Below are 19542 nucleotides of genomic sequence, written 5' to 3'. Positions count from 1 at the left end.
AACCTAAAAACAACCCAAAGAGTATTGAGCATCCCCTCTCTGGTTCAAAATTTTGGAATTTGGAAGAGAAAAATGCAAAATTGTGGTGTGGCGAGGCAGACTGAAATAATCATGATGAGTGACATGCCCCCTCCACACCATTGAGAGTTCAACCTAGAAGACAAAACTGACCGTGCCCTCCTCCAACTCAATCTGACATCTACCTGAGTTCTCCAGAGCAGGAGGTAGGTACAAAAGCTCCAGGTCCTTGGGAAAGGCAAAAGCTTTGGTATTTAGCACAAACCCAGTCACTCCTCTACCAGCAAAGTGAGACACTTCATGCATGCATCTGGGAAACATCCTCTTGAAATACGGTCTGCAAGTTGGATGGGGCTGTGTCTGCTGGGTTTATAAATCAGGAGTCTTTCCCCATTTTGTTCGTTGGAAGCAAACTTGATTTCTCTCTCAGCCTGCATCTACTGTGAGATATGACCCTGCGATTTATGACCCTGGACTATTTCTTGACTCCAGTGTCTTGCTATTCCTGCTCAGACTGCTTTGCTTTACAGCTTCTGACCCTGGACTGTTTGTTATCGGACACTGCTTGTTCCTTCAGCTACTGCACATTTGGCATTCTGCGTTCTGTTGCAGTGTGACAGCAAGACAATGAGGCATGGTTGGTTGGTATAAGACACACACAGGCTGGAATGCTGTTGGTGACATGCACAACTGTAATGTCAAATTATGTCTGTGTATGTCTTTTAGTACTCACCAAGGAAGAAACGATCCACTACCTCCTTTATGTAATGACTTCCCTGCCCAGCTGGCCACCCACTGAAGAATGCAGCCTCTGGAACCTCCCAAGGATCCTTGAGAGAACTGGGAGAATAACCTCATCTTTGTAAGTCCAGCCTGAGAAACACAGTTGAATGCTGGATGGCTGCTCCTATCATCCGCAGCCACTGAAAGCCCATAGAGGAAAGCAGGAGAGAGGTGGGTTCTACACATATGGAGAGAAGGAGGGAGGTGAGATCAGTCTGTGCAGCTTTACATTGCACCAACTGCATCTTGGATCCTGTTCACCGAAAACTAAATACCAGGAAACCCAATTCTAACTCGGCCTTCCTCTTGGCAGCCTGATTATCTGCACTGAAGAAATAATCTAGTCTGACATCACTTTAACTGCCATGGCTCAATGCTATGGAATTCCAGGAACTGTAGTGAGCTATTTAGTCTTCTCTCTCTTAGAGCTCTGGAGCTACAACAAACTACAATTCCCAAACTTCCAGTATTGAGCCGTGGTGGTTGAAGTGGTGTGCAACTGGATTATTTCTCCAGTGTGCATGCAGCCCTTGCCAAGCCAAATCCCTCCCTACTCAACACTCTAAAGTAGCACAGCCCATACTGAATGAACCTCAGATGTGAACTAGACCGGGCTCTTCCAAAAAACAGCAGCATCTACTTTATCACACGAGGCGTCGTTTCAAGTATTCAGTGCATGCAGCACCGATTGCCTCAGGGTCATGAAATAATACTCAAAACTTTATAATCATTCATTGATTTAGTTTTCAGCATAGTATATCATTTGAATCCAATGGGAACATAAAGAGCTATTTGTGAGGTCAACCACAGTACAGTCAGAGGCTGACATGATATCGATGGCAGGGTAGAAAGAAATTGCCAAATACAGCAGATCAATACCTCGTTTCACCATTACAGCCTCCTCCTGACATATATATATCTTTACAGCTACGAAAATAATAATAATGAAAGTGGGAGATAAATGCTTCCCTCCAGCTAAAGTATTTGATTAGCTGAGGGCAGAGGTGATGATAGCAGTTGCACTGAGGCAACTTTATCACCTTAAATAAAAGTGGTGGGATGAGCAGCAGATAAAAGGGGAAATGAAACTGCAGAATCCAGAGAGAAAGAAACATGTAATTCTTTAAAGGAAGGATTATGCAGCCATAGCTTAATGAAAGAAAACCTGTTGAACTAAAAACATGGACCTAAATCCAATGTTTAGTTCCCACTAGGGCAGAATTACTGAATTAATCGATACTTGAAAAGCTATGTAATGCCCAGAATTCAATATATTCTAATAGAAACCAACATCCGAATTTAGATCCAAGTTGAGTCTCCCTCATCTGGAATTCCAACATCCAAAATTGTCCACATGGGTGGCTGAGATAGTGGCACCCTTCCTTGCTTTCTTATAATTCAGTGTACACAAACTTTGTTTCATGCACAAAATTAAGAAAATATGACGTATAAAATTACCTTCAGGATATGTGTATAACTTGTATATGAAACATAAATGTCATGTTTAGACTTGGGTCTCATCTCCAAGGTATATGCACATGTTCTAAAATCCAGAACACTTCTGGTCCCAAGCATTTTGGATAAGGGAGATTCAACCTATAATTGAACATTCTCTTTGTTTCACTACATTTACATTTCTTCAACAACCAGAAAGGTGAACACCACTATTTAAACTATTAAAACATCATCTGTTGTAGTTAATCTAAGACAAAGCGGTCATCACCTAAAGTTTTTCTTCTTCTTCTTGTGTGCCCCCAAGTTATTTCCAGGGTTTTCTTGGCAAGTTTCTTCAGAGGGGTTTTGCCATTGCCAACCTCTGAAGCTGAAAGAGTGTGACTCAAGGTTTCCAAGGCTGAGCTGGTATTTGAACCCTGATCTCCAGAGCTGTAGTCCATTGCTCAAACCATGCTGGCTACCTGTGCTAAATACAATTCTTCAGAAATGAAGGTATACCATAACTGCAATGCCGTTTTTCCTCCAATACTCAAGGAATCCTTCTGGCATTCAGTTAGAGCAGGTGCTGTCCCAGACTATGGTTTGTGCTAACTAAAGTTTAGATTCCAAATCACTGTTTTTGTTCAAGACATACCTGCACAACCAGGTATGATTAAAGCTTCTCCTCATCTACTTTCTCTTCACTCTGCATACAAAGGAATCTTGTAGTATCTTTGAGACTAACCTAGAGAAAAAAAGTTGGTTGCATAAGTGTTCATGGACTGAAGTCATCAGATTCTCTTTGCATTGTTTTATACACTGCTACTGTCTCCCCTTACTTGCCTTTTTTGAATGCTAACCAGCTCCATACCCAAACATATTTCCTCTTCCCTTTATCATTATGGTTGCTCTTTTCTACACATTTTCTAGTTCTGCAATGTCAATTTTTTAAGATACAGACAAGTAGTGGTAGGATGATCATCTTTCAGAGGTATTTTTCTACCATTGCTAAGATACCTATTGAGGAACCTTTTGACAAACCCTGGAATACAGATTGAAAGACATTATTAAAAGCAGGGACGACTATCATATGGCTTTCCAGATTATCTATGACTGCAGCTCCCATCAATCCCTCACCAATTGTGAAGAGTGCTTGGAGTGGTAGTCCAACAATATCAAAGAGGTTGAACAATTCCTACCCATGGTTTAAATGTCAAAAAAACGTTAACCTGAAGTGAAGCTTTAGCATTTCAATGCACTGGCAATAGTTTCAGAGCTGAAATTATTTGGACAGGTCTTTTCAATGTTTTAAATGTACTTACATTGTTGTGTAAATATTACTACGTAAGAAAAAACATGGGTTTAGAAAGCATTCTCCTTGCAGAACACAGATTGGCAAGAGATAAGTGAAGCTTGTAATAAACAGAAGACAGAAGCATGCACTTTCCATCCTCCGAACGTAATGAAAAGTCCTGTACCTGCGGACACTTAAATATATATGTAGGTTCCCATCCAGGCCTCATTTACAGCACACAAAGCCATAAACATAAACACGTTCACACAGACAGTTTTACACCCAGCTTTATACTAAGCCTCTTAATAAATCTGAGCAACCTAATGCACCAACATAATTCAAGGCAGGAAGAGACAGCCATTGCTCCTTAATTAAGTGGGTGATGTTCTGTTTAAAACCAGAAGACATCCTTGGGCTATAAGAGAAGATTAAGCGTCCGCTCTCGCAAAAGAAGATCCAACTGTTATCAATGTTTAAAGGCTTTAAATCATGAAAAATAAACCATCTAATGGCCAGGTATTCAATAGCAAGTAGAAAGTCAGGACGCAGGCTGATTTGGATTAACACATTTTCAGTTATAACAAGTAATTTTACAGAGGATTAGTATCTTGATGGGCTGATCAATACGAGGGCTCTGCTGCTATTACAGATGAAGAGAAAATTACCCCTCTGGTAATAAAGTGTGTGTGTGTGTTAGTTCTCCTTCATTTGCAGAGGCCATTACTGTAATGGTCCCAGCGTTAACAGCTGGGGCAATTTGAACCAGCATCGGTGTGATGAATTTTAAAGAAGAGAACATTTGCCACGCTCTCCATCTTGCATTTCATCCCCCCAACTACCAAGCGTGTGCACTGTTTCCAACCCAAAGATGATGCATTACATCAAACACACACTATTTCTCAATAAACTGTCTCATTAATAGCACATGGGGCCAATAACGTGGCATTGGGCCCTTCCCACTGGAGGATTCCCATTGACAGAAGTGTCTCCACAAATTATTTCTTTGACGAAAAATGGGAACACAGGAGCCATTTAAGCACGAAAAGTTAGAAAGGGATCACAGTTTCAAAGACGATTAGGTGAACTACACAGGGGCACATGGTGTAGTTCATTGGCCCATCAAGAAAAGTAGGATTGTCTACTCCAGGGATGGGCATCATGAGGCCTTCCAGATCTTGTTGAACAGCAGCACCTAGTATTTTATGAGAACTAGGACTGGAGGCAGTTATAATTCAGCAACATCAGGAGATCTGCACAATTTCCACTGGCTTGCTCTAGCAATTCTCCCAGATCTCTCAAGTCAATGAAGGGGAATCTTTGACCCTCCAGATTTTTTGGATTTCAAATCCTAGAAAACCTAGCCAGCATTGCTAGGTAGAGTTCCTATATTTTGAAAAGCAAAAAAGAAGGTCAATTTACTGACTTACTACTACAAACCACAGATTGCTATGATAACACTCAATTTAAATACCCCTACTATATTAGCTGTAATAAGTGCTACTACAAATATTCATAAGCTTCATTGTATTTAAATAATTCTCTTCCCTCTTCCCATTCTCTTCCTATGGCTGCTTCACTCCTTCCACCGATCCCTCATGTTCCATCATGACACAGAAACCCACTGGGTGACCTTGGTCAAGTCACACAGCCTCAGAGGAGGAGAATGGCAAACCTCATTTGAACAAATCTTGGCAGGAGAACCCCATGATGGGTTCACTTAGGGTCACCATAATTCAGGAACGACTTAAAGGCAGACAACAACAAACTATATAATCTCTAATATGTGCTATTGCAAATATTCCTTACCTTCATTATACTAAAGTAACAATTCTCTTCTCTCTTCCCACTCTCCTCCTATGCCTGCCTCCACCAATCCACCCTGTTCCAGCCAGTGGCATCACTATGAGGTACGGAGAGTGCAGACCATACTGGGTGACACAACAAAAGGAGGTGTACAGTACACCCGATGGGGTGATATACAGAGTGGGACTGGCTTGGCTACTGGGCGAAGAAGGAAGAGCATTGTATCCCTTTCTCACTTGTCCAGCAGCTGCGTGAGACACCAAATGGCCCTTCTGGAGCCAGGGCTGCTGCTGGAGGGGGGTGATTTTCATTTGGGATCTGTCACGGCTGCTCCCCTGTGCAACCACGCCAGATCCCAAACAGCTGTCTGGAAGACACAGGATCACCCTTCTCTACAGTGGCCACAGCTGGAGAGGATGAGTCTGACATGACAGCTGCACCGGGCTCTGAAGGGCCCTTGGAGAACATGGCATCCCACCTTAGCAGCCACTACAGAGTCTGGCGAGACAGCCATGCCCTTGGCAGCTGCAGCACCATCCCCATAGCAGGTCTGGATAGCAGTCGGTGGCTGGCAGGGTCACAGCACTGGGTGGCACCAAAGGGTGCAATGCCACTGGCTCCATCATCCCCATGTGACGGAAGGCATCTTCAGCCTCTTTGCTCAGCCTGCTCACCTTCCCCTTCTGAGTCTTGCCCCCCTCACACCTCTGAGTCGCTGTCTTTTTCTCTCCTAGTGCTCCACTGGGCCTGACATCCCTCATCCCACTGCCTCAGGTGAACACATACCCTGTCTTTTTTGGATAGGATGAAGCTTGGGACTTTATAAAGCATGTGCTTGACCAGGAATGTAAAGGTCTTCCATTCAAATAGATAAGGAAGTAGAGTCCTCTGCATGCTTACTGTGGAAAAGGCAGGAACGCCTTCGCTCAACAATCTGCAGAATATTAAAAATTTCATTTCAGTTTGTTCCTGAGAGCTACTTACTAAATATGATTAATAAAGCACAGGTTACAGCTAGAAACAAATATTGGGAAATAATTCTATATATGGTTTCCTTAGCAAGAATACTTTTAGCCCCAAATTGGAAGACCAAGGAGACTCCTTTAATAGAAGAATGGATGATAAAAATGCTGGAGGCTATAGAAATGGACAGGTTGACAAATGTCATAGAGGGAATTGAGGAATCTGGGAATGAGTGGAAGGTTTTTATTGACTACTGTAAAGATAAATGGTGCAGTTAGAAGCAGGACGTAATCAAACAGAAAAGACCCAAAACAGAAAGTCACATTGCAAGAAAACTTCCAAAAAAAGCAATCACATTTGAAGTAATGCTTAAAATACGATGCAGAGAAGTGGTAGAGAGAAAATAATACTTGCACTAAATAGATAGAGTCCAAAGAAGCAGAAAGCACTTCTTAAACTAATGCTAAGCTTTATAAAGGGAAGGTGGTGGGAGGGTACACAGGGGTGAGTAGATAGATAGATAGATAGATAGATAGATAGATAGATAGATAGATAGATAGATAGAGAGCATTTGTTATAAATAGTGACTAACTTATTTCAAATAAGAAAAGAAAAGGCAGGAACCAAAGTAGGCTTACTATGCAGTCAAGTAAGTAGCAGGTATCACATCTGAGAGTCTTGCTTTTGTCATACTTCAGAATTAATGCAGTTTGACACAGCTTGTAGCACCGGCTCCATCCTATGTAATCCTGGGATTTGTAGTTTGCTATGACACCAGACTTACACTGTATAGGGTTTTATTGATAATGGTACATATAGTGCGATGTGTAGCTAAATTCATAGTAAATGCTGCTCGCTTGAGAGATCAATTTATTATACAAACCGGGGTTTTGTGTCACGGTGATGAGTTCATTTAAACATTTTTACTGTTATCTCCCACTCTGTTTTAGCCAGTTTTATCTTAGACTATTTTATTTTGTGTCCCATTTTATTCAATTTGCTTTTATTTAGTCTGTATATGTTTTAACCCCCTATGTGAGTTTTAGGTGTGATATTCTTTTATCTTGTGTATTATATTTGTATTTTGTAATTGTATTTAGGATTCCAATAATATGGTCAGCTGACTAATCATTAAAGTTGTTGTTGATAATGGTCACCACTTTGAATCATGACCGGAAATGAACTATTGGAGTAGTAGCCAATGAATAGAGAAATAAATCACAGTTCAGAGCCAAAGTAGGGAAGTCCTCTTCAGATTTGAAAAAGAAGCATCTTTTAACACTGAAAGAGGGGGAGTTGCAAGCTGTTTTCCATGTGAACCCCCACTTTTAGAGACTTCTAAAGGAACCAATTCAACTGTTTTTTTGGCCAAAATAAGGCCAAAAAATCAAGAATCAAGAGTTTTATTCTTTTATGGGCTGTTTGGTCTTACCACTGCCATGTAAACCCAATAGGCAAAAGTCACACTCTCTCAGCCTCAGAGGATGACAAGATATCTTTACATATATATATATATATATATATATATATATATATATATATTCTTACCAACTTGTTTCCAAGAGTATCATGGGGCTAAACATACATTTCTATACTTTTATTGTGTGGTTGTTTGGTTTCAACCCTGCCATGTGAACCCACTGTAAACCTAGGGCCAAAGCCACACTCTCTCAGCCTCAGAGGAAATCAATGCCAAACCCCCATCATAGGTTCCCCTTAGAGTTGCCATACACTGGAAACAACCTGAAGCCACACAACAACAACAATAAATAGTGTGTGTGTGTGTGTGTGTGTGTGTATCCACTCCCATTTTGTTTTCCTTACCTTGGCATCCTTCTCTCCTTCTCCTCCTCTTCCTCTCTTCTTCTCCATCACTTGCAAAAAGCTTCCTTAATCCTTTCCTTCCTCTCCAGTAAACCAGGGGGCTTCTACAAACGGACTACAACTCCCGAGATGCACCGCGCGGCGAGGAAGGAAGGGGGGAAAGAGCCCGGATGCGCATGCGCACGAGGCCGTGTAGTTCGCGCCGCCATTCGAACGCGCGAGGCGAACCCTTCCTAAAAACTTCCACTCCCAGAAGGCACCGCGAGAAAAAGAAGGCGGGGCGGGAGGAGCGACGGGATTGTCCAATCAGAAGGCCGCTTTTTTCGGCTTGAGGGCGGAAGTTGGGTTCGAGAGGCGGCTAGCAACGGAGGCGGTTGCTAACGAAGGATGCGGAGCGGCCTGGGTCCGTTGTGAGTGAAGGGGAAAGGGGAGGAGGGGTTAAAGGGGAAATGATTAAAGCCTAGGATCGCATTCGCCTTTTTAGCTGCAGCACCACGCTCTAGGCTCACGTCCAGCTGAGTGCGAACAAATGTAGACCAACAGTCCCCCAAACAGAGGGTCTTGGAGATGCTCCTAGAATCCCAGGCTATTGGCTAACATTGCTGAGGCTTCTGGGAGTTGAAGTCCAAAATCTCTTAAAGGGGCACAGTTTGGGGACCACTAGAGAGACCTTGTGGCCTCTTGGAGACTGAAGAAAGAAAGGAGTTGGCATCAGAAGCTATATAAGTCTGATATGTGTCTATCATTCAAAGATATAGCCATGTCAGTCTGTGGCATCAGTCTCCCTAGAGATTTTGTTGCACCTTGGAGTCTTACTAAAGAAAGGAGTTGGCAACAGGAGCTGTATCAGTCTGGTGTGTCTGATATTATCCAAGGCTATAGCTGTGTTATTCGGTAGCATCAGTCTGCAAAGAGGTCTTGTGGCCCCTTTGAAGCCAAGGGGACCAAACTGAGGCCTTCGTACTTCGGACACATCGCGAGAAGGAAGGACTCATTGGAAAAGGCAATGATGCTGAGAAAGAGAGGAAGGCCACATGCCAGATGGATGGACTCTATTAAGGAGGTCTCTATGGGTTTTATGGGGTTGCAGGAATTAAGCTGAGAAGAGCAGGACAGAGGGTCTTGGAGATGCCTCATCCATAGGGTCGCCATGAGTCCAGATCGACTTGAAGGCAGTTAACAACAAAGAGGGTGTCTATCCTTACACACAGAAGGTCTCTAAACTCAGACGCTAAAAAAGACTAACCAGGAAAGCCTGTTACAGACTGCCAAAATAAAGGTGCTTCGGGTCTCTTTGGAGGTATGCTGTTTAAATGATGCACGGGTCCTAAGAGTCCGGAGGTCGCGCCAAAGCCACACTCCATTCCTAAGCACCGGAGTGCAGCTTTGGTGCAGCTTCCGGATTCTAAGGATGCATGCATCATTTAAATAGCATACCTCCAAAGAGACCCCAAGCAGCTTTATTTTGGCAGTCTGTAACAGGCCATAGATACTTAACAATGCTACAGTTTTGTCCAATATTGTATTATTAGAAGTATCATTGTATTATTATTATTATTATTATTATATGCCCAATATTGTATTATTACTGCAAACGGTTTAAAGAAGCTCTTGTAGCATTGGTAAGTACCCGACTTTCCCGGTTCGTCTCTTTTCAGAGAGTGCCTTGCCCAAAGTTACTCTGGGTTTCCATGGCGGAGATGGGGTTCGAACCCTGGTCTCCCAGTGTCCTAATCCAACGCACAGACCACTAAACCATGCTGGCCCTCAATAAATAGGTATAGCCAACATATAGTAGTGAAGATTCAGATTGAGTTGTAGTCCACTCCTTAAAATAACTTTTCCATTCAGCGCTCCTGACTAATTGTTCTATTTAAATATGAGGAGATGACAGCAATTAAGACTAGAAGGGGACAAATGTCTTCCATTGTTATTAAATGGTATTCCAGGCAATGGGGGAAACACAGTTGTGGAAGGAAAGGGCTACCTGTCCTCTCCTCATATCTCAAATTTAAATAGAATAATTAACTTTCAATACTTTTTAATTGTTTTTTAAATTTCATATATATATATAAGATATAAGCGTAGTAATAATAATAATAATAATTTAGAATGTACTTTAACTTACCTTTCCCCCCCAACTTGCTTACAGACAAAAGAAAGAAAGAAAGAAAGACATACTTAGCCATCCAGAACTTATCCATGTCTGCTGCAGCTGATGAAACGTCAGAGGACCTACCAGTGAGGGATGTAGGCCTAGGTCTTGGAGGGCTTCAAGGTTTGTACCACCCACTACAATTTTTGGTTTGACCTACTCTCTGAGCATCCATGTTACAGACTGCCTCTCTCAGTATATTCACAGTGAGGATCAAGTTAATGGGAACTATGAGACAATCTGAAAAGAATACTCTGGGGAACTGAAGTACAGAAACATAGGGTTGGAAGAGACCACAAGGGCGGTGAAGTCCAACTCCCTGCCATGCAGGAGCTCACAATCAATGCACCCCCGACAGATGGACATCCAGCCTCTGTTTAAAAACATCCAAAGAAGGATACTCCACTACTCTCCAAGGCAGTGTATTCCACTGTCAAACAGCTCTTAGTCAGGAAGTCCCTCCTAATGTTGAGGTGGAATATCTTTTCCTGTAGTTTGAATCCATTGCTCTCAGTCCTAGTCTCTGGAGCTGCAGAAGGCAAACCTGCTCCATCCTCCAACTAGACCCCCAACTTTGTTTCAAACAAAAAAAATAGAACAGTGGTACGGACATACACTTCATACAGCCAGTATTCTTTGTTGGCTAACTGTAGGGGGGGAAAAAGAGTATTTTTTGTTATTTATCTGGTTTTTTTTAAATTGTGTGTGCACAGATTATAGAACAATTTATGTATGGCTGCAAAACACACATATTTAGAAATATTAGTGTCAGAATAATGCTAGGGTAACATTTTGTATTGTCGCTATTCCAGCGATTTTGCAGTAACATGCACAGTCCTTTGATGCTTACCGCCTAAGTCAGATGCAGCATAGCATAGACATTTGTGGTTTCTTGTGGTACCAGAACTCTCTGTCAGAGGAGAATAAATATCTCACAAAACTACAAGTCCAAGAATTCCATAGCATTGAGCCATGGCAGTTAAACCAATGGCAAACTGCATTAATTCTGCAGTACAGATACAGCCTAACTATATAGGTTCAACTTTCCCAAGATTACCTTGTAAGCTTTTTGGTTCCAGAAGCATTTGAACTTACCCTAGATTTCTCCTTTTCCTTTTAGCACTCTAGCCAAATATGTCAGAGCAAATTTGTGATTTCAGAAGTCAGATCTGTGTTAAAGAACTTTGAGCTATAACTTTGAATACCTATATACTGGTAACCCTCACACAAATTGATATCACTCTTTTCTTACATCTCAGAACCATCAGCTGCCCAGAATGCAAAAGCTCGGCAAACAGTTTCGCGCATCAGCCGAGAGGAGCTGGAAGACCGCTACCTTCGCTTGCATGAAGAGAACATCTTACTTAAGCAACATGCTCATAAGCAAGAAGATAAAATTAAAAGGTCTTGTTTTGGGCTATAATTCCTGTCATTCCCAGCTAGCATGGGTAGGGTAGTTTAGCAAACGTATCCTATCATGAAATAGCCAATTATGGTAAAAGTTGGGTTGGGAACCTCTTTATCATCTCCAGAGATGTTTACATTCTCCCACTTTTTATGGACTAGAAAGAGTGTGATGTCGGAAGCGGCATCCTGCCTGTAATTTTGTTGAGGTTTAACCATCTTTGTCAACTGCAGCATTTGTCCTTTAATGTGGACTCCCTTTGTAAACAGATTTTCTGTGTTTCTGCAGCATATTTGAGACCATAGCTTACAGGCAAGTAGACTTGTCCTATGACATCTCAAAGCTATTAACGTTTTCCTCCAACGCATACGCTTTTGTTCTTTTTTAAAAGTAAAAAAAAATCCTGTGAGCACGCTGTACAAAAATAAAGGAAACCCTTTTAAACAAATGAAGTGTGTCTCTATTTCCAGTCTCCTGTCTGGACCTCTGCAAGAAATTGACTCCTTATAAAGTAGATACAGCTCTTGAAGATGTGCGACCAATTTTGTAAAGTCTTGAACTTCTCTCCTCCATCAAAGCCACCTTTTCTTTCTTTATATGCCAAGTCCCTCCCTCCTGATTCCCCCCTCAAGAAAAAAAAATACCATTGCTGGAAGTGTTTTTCTGTTCTTGTATATTACATCACCCCCATGCGCCCCCTCTGTCTTTTGTTCTGGCTTCCCCATGTTTATCAAAACTAAGAGAAATCAAAGGTACAACTCTTGAGATGCCAAAAGCAAAATTTGTATCCTTTTAAAGTTAGATGAAAACCATGCCTTCTGCATCCAATTATATCCCACGGCTAACTGTTAAACCTCTCTTAAGCATGTTGGTATTATATGCTAAGCATAAGATGTAGTGAGGCGACATGAGCTATTAAGAGCCTGCCTTTGAGCCTGCCCACCTACTTGTTTTTAGAACCGAGATGTGCCCCCCTCCTCCACTTTTGCACTCAAACTGGAAGCACTTCATCAATAGAATGTGTTACATATTGTAGGCATGCGTTGGGTAGCTTAATATCATATGGGACTGTAGCTTTTATATGTAGCCCCACCACATCCCCAATCTGTAACTATACTTAACAGCGTGCAGGGTTCCTTGGGAAGGTCATGCGTTCCAAATTTGAGCAGCATATGGAGTAAATATGTGTCCCTCCCTCCTTACTAAACTTTAAATGATAAGCCTTAGGAAACTGTTATTTGTCAGTGCTATAAAGCAGATTGCTACCCAGTGGTTTCAATTATCTTCAAAGACTTCTTCACAGGCAGTAATAGTTATATCAAAACCTGAAATTTATTATTCAGGTTCTGTACTGAAGTCTTCACAGTGATTATGTTCCTTTCAACAGAAATGCTTTTTTTTTAATACTGACTTTTCCATCATATGCATGTTATCCCCTCACTCCACCCCTCACCCACCCATAGGATGGCCACCAAGTTAATACGGCTGGTGAATGACAAGAAGAAGACTGAGCAGGCTGGTGGCGGCCCCAAGCGGCTGGGCCAGGATGTCGAGATGGAGGAAGTGATCGAGCAGCTGCAGGAGAAAGTTCGGGAGTTGGAGAAACAAAATGAAGCCATCCGCAACAGGCTTATTTCAACCAAGCAGCAGCTACAGCTTCAAGGGCACAGGCACACCCCTTACAATTATGTGCAGGCACGCATTAACACAGGCCTCAGAAAAGCGACTGAGGGTGTGGGAATTCAGGAGCGCACAAAAAAAGGTACATGATTTAAGCTACTCATTTTTGTGGTCACCCTTTCAGATAGGTAATGCATTTCTAAATATTTATTGGCTTGCTGAGGAAGAGCAAAATAAGGGGCTAAATGATACTAAGGGCCCAAACAGACAGGCCAAAATAAAGCTGCTTCGGGTCACGTTGGAGGTATGCTGTTTAAATGATGCATGCATCCTAAGAGGCCGGAAGGCACACCAAAGCCACGCTCCAGTCCTAAGGACTGGAGTGCATCTTCTGGCCTCTTAAAATGTATGTGTCATTTAAACAGCATACCTCCAAAGTGACCCGAAGCAGCTTTATTTTGGCCTGTCTGTTTGAACCCTAAGTCATATCATTGGTCTACCTATCCTGGTAGCAATGGCTCTCCAAGATTTCAGGGAGGATTCATTCCTAGCCCTACTTGAAAATCTCAGATATTACCTGTGGTCCCCTGTCCAAGTATTAATCAGACCCATCCATCGATCACTTTGTTTATATCCCACCTTTCTCCCAGACAGAACTCAAGGAGGCCTACAAACAGGAAGAAATTAGAATAAAAAGATACGTAGTTAAAACATGTAAAAATAAGATTAAAACAGCATTGAACAACAGCACAATTAAAACCATTTAAAACAAAAATTACTCTAAAACCAAGATGAAAAACAGTGTACATGTATCCAATAAAAAATCCACCAAACATTGGATTTGCTATGTATAGCCAACACAGCTATCCCTGAATATTTTCCAGTGTGTGTATATGTACCTTCCAGTCACCTGTTGACATATGGTGATCCCAAGACCAATAGGAGTTGTAGTCCAAAACATTGCTTTCTAAGAACCTTCATGGGAAGTGCTTATAGCTTATTGTTGCAGAACCTATACTTTTTCAGTCAGAATGCCCCAGTTCCAGTTCCAAGCATGTATAAAAGGAAGTGTTCAAAGTCTACCTGGCCTAGAAGAGATCTGTGTCTGAGGCCTTGAAGGAGAGGAATTAAACCTTCTCCTTGGTGATATTGAACTTCCCACCTTCCTTGAATACTGGCCTTGTGATATCTGTCTGATGAGACATCAAGTGAAGGAACTCAGGTTCCTCTGCCCCTTCCTTGAGGAATCACAGCTGCTCTTAATAAACAAAGCTGACATTGATCAAAGCATTGCTCTGAATCAGTATAAAAAGTATAAGTTGGAATGGCTTTAAATCATTGACAGTGCACCTGCTTTGCCTAACAAAAATCCCAGGATTGGTCTCTTTAACTTCCAGTTCAGAATCCAGTTACTAGTCTCAGCTGGAATAGATCCACTGAATCAGTGGGATTTACATAAGTGTTGACTTATCATTGATCAGTTGATTTGTTGGATCTATTCTGGTACTGACTCCCAGTTGGATTTATGCCCAACTAACCACTGTGTGATGCCCTGGAGAACTAGTGTCAGGCAGTGTGCAATATGTGGCTAGATGACCTAATGGTCCAACTTGATAAGAAGGAACAGGTAATTTTATTTGAACTGGAGATGTGTTCTGTGACTGAGTTCTAGGTCATCTTGCAAAAGAGTTCAGGCCATAGGATTCAGAAAGAGGCCTGAAACCCTGGACAATATGGCTGGCAGTCAGAATAAGACAGACTGATGATGTATAGTTTTTTGTGGGGTTTTCAGGCTATTTCTTTGAAGATGCCAGCCACTGATGCTGGTGAAACGTCAGGAATAAACTCTTCTAGAACATGGCCACGTAGCCCCAAAAAACCACAAAAAACTATGATGACTGATGATCTGACAGTATGAGGCAATGTAGCTCACACCACATTTGAAAGTTGGTGAAGGAAAAGATATGGATGAGGATGTCTTTACAATAGGTAAAGATCTTCTCCCACGTTAACAAACTGAAGCTCCTGTGTGTCCACACAAAGCAAATTATAAGTGTAGCAGGGAGTGATAGTCTTCAGGCTGTTTACTTATGCCTAACTTTTCTCTTGTGGTCAGTAACCTGTCACTAAATCTGTATCTCTTTTTTATCACCTTCCCACTATCTTTTAGGAATGAGGTTGCAGAACATAGAAATCCAACCTTCGAAATCCCTGCAAGCATTGCCCCCTAAATATGGACAGAACCTACTCGAAGAAGCAAGAGCAGAGATAAGAAATTTGTATGTCTTCATTGTTCTCATATCGGCATCAATTTCTACTTGGCCTCACAAAACTACAGTTCCCAGAATTCCATAGCATTGAGCCACAGCAATTAAAGTGGTATCACACTGAATGTTGTGGTCTCTTCCAACTTTATGATTCTATTATTCTATTTCTGAGTGCAGCTTGAGTTATGCATGTATTTTTGCCCACCCTTTTATTTGCAATTTTATAAACTACCTTTCCGAAAACATGAATAGAGGATTGCACAGAAGATACTAACAAAATGTATGCTATAAGGACAACTGTTAAAAAGATCTGTAAACATTCAAAATAACTTGTTCTATGCAAATAAGTTGTCTGTACAATAGTAGTTCCATTAAAAAAATTACACTGCAATCCTGTACTCATCTGATTGAACTCAGTGGCACTTACTTTTCAGTGGACATAACTAGGATTGTGCTGATAGTTATATCTGTAGTTCCATCTGTTTCATTTCTAGTATGGTGCAATTTGCTTCAAAGATGTGCAGTTTTACAGTCCATGCATATTTTTAAACAACGGCTCAGCAAGAGGCTAGTCCAAAATAACCGTGTCTGATGGAAATCTTAATAATGAACCCATAATGTACATGAAAACAAGAGGATCATGGTATGCATACAATGAATTTAACAGTTCATATTCGAAAGCATTACAGTGTTTTAAATATCTCTTAGATCTTAACATCCTAATTATCTCTTAGAAACTCCCATGCAGATCTACTTCTAAAGCCCTTCCATGGGCAGTAGTACCAAGTTAAAAATCAATGTCACTTTGAAAAACAGTATGAGAACTTATCTCAGGGTGCCATGAAGTGAAATAAAATTTCTTCATATGTACAATTGATTAGTGTAATTATTTGAATGCCTTTTATTTTAGACTTATATAATGGCATTTGTGTTTCTCCAACATGAGCTAGTATGGTCATTTGTATTTAGGATGTTCATAGCCACTTTTTAAGAAGAAGATCCCAAGGAAGTTTTCAAAGAATGTATGTTTAAACCACAGCATATTACAGTAGAATATAACAATGCCTGTGTTACAAAAAACGTATCAGCCAAACATAAAATCACCTATCGAAACCCTTACACAATTTTTTAGAACTGTTTTTTAAAAACCCTGTAAAAACCTATCTTTAAAAAAAATCCTTTAGGGTCTTTCCAAAAATGGCAGGAGATGAGAACAAGATTTCTAAATGAAAGGGCTACCAAAGAAAATGGCATTTCCCTGGTACTGACCAACTGCTCTTCTGTAATCCTGACCCAGAGAATAAGGCCTTCAAATTATTATTAATTATATTTATTTGTATCCCGCTCTTTTTCCAGAACTGGGACTCAAAGCCAATTTCAAGACGTTGATGGACTAAATTAGATGCAGGGGGTTATTCAAATTGCATTCAGGAGAATTATAGGGTTCCTTCAAGGGTAAATTTGGTTAGGACTGTCTCTCCTCTTTGAAAATAATAAAGTATTTGCAGACTTACTGACCATGTTGTTTCATTTCACATATGTATATTGCTAGTTTTAGATGAAAGTTTGCTGTTAAACTGCTCATTTTCATAGTGAAGGAATTTATCCATAATCCTTCCATGTTATTTCTGCCTTAAGCGCCCAATTTTCTGTTAAAGAAGCAGTATTGGGAACACATCTACTTCATTAACTGAGGTATACCTGTATATGTCTTGTGTCTTCTAAATGGTTAAAAACAAAGTACTGTACATTGTTGTTTTCTTGCTTTGTAGAGAGAATGTGGTTGAATCACAAAGAGCACACAACGAGGAGTTAGAACATGCCATCGAAGTGCTCAGAAGTGCAATGAGGAAGAAGGAAGGCGAATTTGAAGAAGCCCTCCTACAGCTGAAAGAGCAGCAAGCCACAGGGCAACGGTAGGCTGAAACAGCATGGAGAGATGATAAAGTCATCTGAAGGGCAATAATATTGCTCACATTTTTATTGTATATCCTAACTTTTCTTGTACGCATGGAGAAAAAGTTACATGGAGAACTTGCATGGAGAACCAGGTATTTGTTTAACTTGTTTCTGTGCAACTTATAGCACTCAGGTCTCTGTCTGCATGAGAGAACTAAGTATAGCGGTCAGAAGTAATACTAAACTGGGGACCGTGATCATGTAGTCTGTGGCCTGCATGACACCATTAAAAGTCTTGCGCTGTTTTTGCCCCCTCCCCATGTGCTCCCATGCAAAAAACCCTCCAAAATGTTTTCAGCCAAAAATAAAGGTTTTTCAGTCTAGCCAAAATTGGTCTTGAAATCACCCCCATCGGAAACAGAAATTCTAAAAGTGACCAGAAACAACTTTCTAGTTACTGGAAACATTAGTTTAGAAACACTGAGAAAGATTATAAAAATTAGCCAAAAATGGCCCTCTAATTCTCAGAGCATGCCCATCCCCTTCTCTAACCAAATCACTGGCAATTTCTAATGTCTCTGAGGTACACGTACACATAAGAATAAGTTAGCAAGTGCTGCTAAATGTTTAACTGCAAGAACTTTCTGTAAAAAGTTGATTTTGTCTCTTATAAGATGTGAATGTTGATATGTGAGTTATTGTTGCCCCGTCGTCATTGTCAAGGCATTTGCTTTTATGGGGCATAATGCCCTATCATTGATAGTAATGGCACAACTCACAGAACGTCTTGTTAAAAATTCAGGGCTCAAGTCCAGTCTTAAACACACATTTGCTGATGCAGTTATTTAGAAGAAAAAACTCTAGTAAGAGAAACTTGTACATACACACACTGCAAAAATCAGCAACCTTTGATCACCCCTCCCATAAAGTTTCATGGCCAGTATCATGCCATGGAGAAGATGCAAACCGTCGGCAACCTAGATAGCATGTAGATAATTCACATAATCCTGGATTTTCTAGAGCAGCAACTAGTTTAATGTTGGAAGTACTTGGCTCATTAATTGTTCATCTGGAGTGTTTTGGGTGTTTTCCTCCCTAAATACAAAATAGAGTTTTGTTTATCCTACTTGTTTTCACTTCTTAATCATTCCATGGTTTTGCTATTTGCATGGGTACTTCTCAAGCTAAAATATCTTAGACTGCCTTCTTACATGTTTGCAAATTGCTAATCCCTAAAGTAACATAAATTGTTGAGTTTTGTTAGTAAGGTGGTTTAATTCATAGATAGGGAGGTGCAAAGTAGGAATAGTCTATTTCCCTGACTACATTTTTCCACCAAAGAAAGAATTTATTTTCAGAAGTTAGAATTTGCCAGATGTTCTCTTTAGCTACAAGTGACACAATTAAACAGAGTCAAAAATATTTTAATTTCCTTGGTTTGAATAAATTATCTTGTTCATAAGATGTGTTCAAAAGTACTTTACATCACACAGTAGCCAAATTCAGTTGTCAAAGAAAACCATGTTTCTCAACTAAAAGAACAAATGGTTAAAAGTCTTAGGCTTTTGTGTTCTCCTCATTCCTTATCCCTTTTTTTTCTTCTTTTTTTAACTTTCCACTTCAAATCTTTTCGTTCAGATGTTCCTCCTAACATCCAAGCTCAGGAAATTGTGGTTATCCTAAACTATGGTTAGTAAGAACCAAACAAGATCTAACCCTATAGTGTGTTGATTCTGGCAGAGTTTCAAGAAATATAGTTAAACCAAGTAGAAATTCCTGGAATCAGCCTATAGAGCTTAATAAATTGATTTACCTCTACCCGATTTAATTTGGGCAGCAGCCTGATATTATCGCAAGGTTATTGCTGCCTAATTTGCCGGCCAAATACATCTTGGGTCCATCCCTGCTTCCAGGAGCACTCCAGCATCCATTTTCTTAACCCAGAATAGTCCTGGATCCGAAAAAAGCCGCAAGGAGCACTCCTGAAAGCAGGGATGGACCCGGAATGTATTTGGGCAGCAAATTAGGCAGTAAAAACCATAAAATCATAGCGTTGGAAGAGACTCCAAGGGCCATC

The 19542-nt window shown here is 40.8% G+C and overlaps 2 protein-coding genes across 9 annotated transcripts in view; one reads left to right on the top strand and one right to left on the bottom strand.

Annotated features, from left to right (window-relative positions):
- FTO (FTO alpha-ketoglutarate dependent dioxygenase) overlaps window positions 1-8225 on the bottom strand; it is a 265259-nt gene extending 257034 nt beyond the window's left edge. For 3 of the 6 annotated variants that reach the window (XM_089540079.1, XM_089540077.1, XM_089540080.1), the window contains exon 1: window positions 8120-8225. In XM_089540079.1, coding sequence (XP_089396205.1) covers window positions 8120-8167 — 48 coding nt within the window. In that variant the 5' untranslated portion in view covers window positions 8168-8225. Of the gene's footprint in view, window positions 1-751; window positions 980-2890; window positions 2981-6118; window positions 6267-8119 lie in introns of all 6 variants that reach the window. The other 3 variants (XM_089540082.1, XM_089540081.1, XM_089540083.1) reach the window with 3 other exon arrangements.
- Window positions 8226-8451: 226 nt separating this feature from the next.
- RPGRIP1L (RPGRIP1 like) overlaps window positions 8452-19542 on the top strand; it is a 66691-nt gene continuing 55600 nt past the window's right edge. For 2 of the 3 annotated variants that reach the window (XM_089540257.1, XM_089540259.1), the window contains exons 1-6: window positions 8460-8522; window positions 10272-10397; window positions 11534-11678; window positions 13143-13441; window positions 15470-15578; window positions 17339-17482. In XM_089540257.1, coding sequence (XP_089396383.1) covers window positions 8507-8522; window positions 10272-10397; window positions 11534-11678; window positions 13143-13441; window positions 15470-15578; window positions 17339-17482 — 839 coding nt within the window. In that variant the 5' untranslated portion in view covers window positions 8460-8506. Of the gene's footprint in view, window positions 8530-10271; window positions 10398-11533; window positions 11679-13142; window positions 13442-15469; window positions 15579-17338; window positions 17483-19542 lie in introns of all 3 variants that reach the window. The other variant, XM_089540258.1, reaches the window with a different exon arrangement.

Source organism: Sceloporus occidentalis, unplaced genomic scaffold, assembly GCF_023333645.1.
Source record: "Sceloporus occidentalis isolate IW3139 unplaced genomic scaffold, rSceOcc1.0.p SCAF_10, whole genome shotgun sequence".
In the NCBI taxonomy this organism is placed as follows: domain Eukaryota; kingdom Metazoa; phylum Chordata; class Lepidosauria; order Squamata; family Phrynosomatidae; genus Sceloporus; species Sceloporus occidentalis.
The sequence above is the reverse complement of the archived record's forward strand: the minus strand, read 5'-3'. Positions and strand labels throughout refer to the sequence as shown.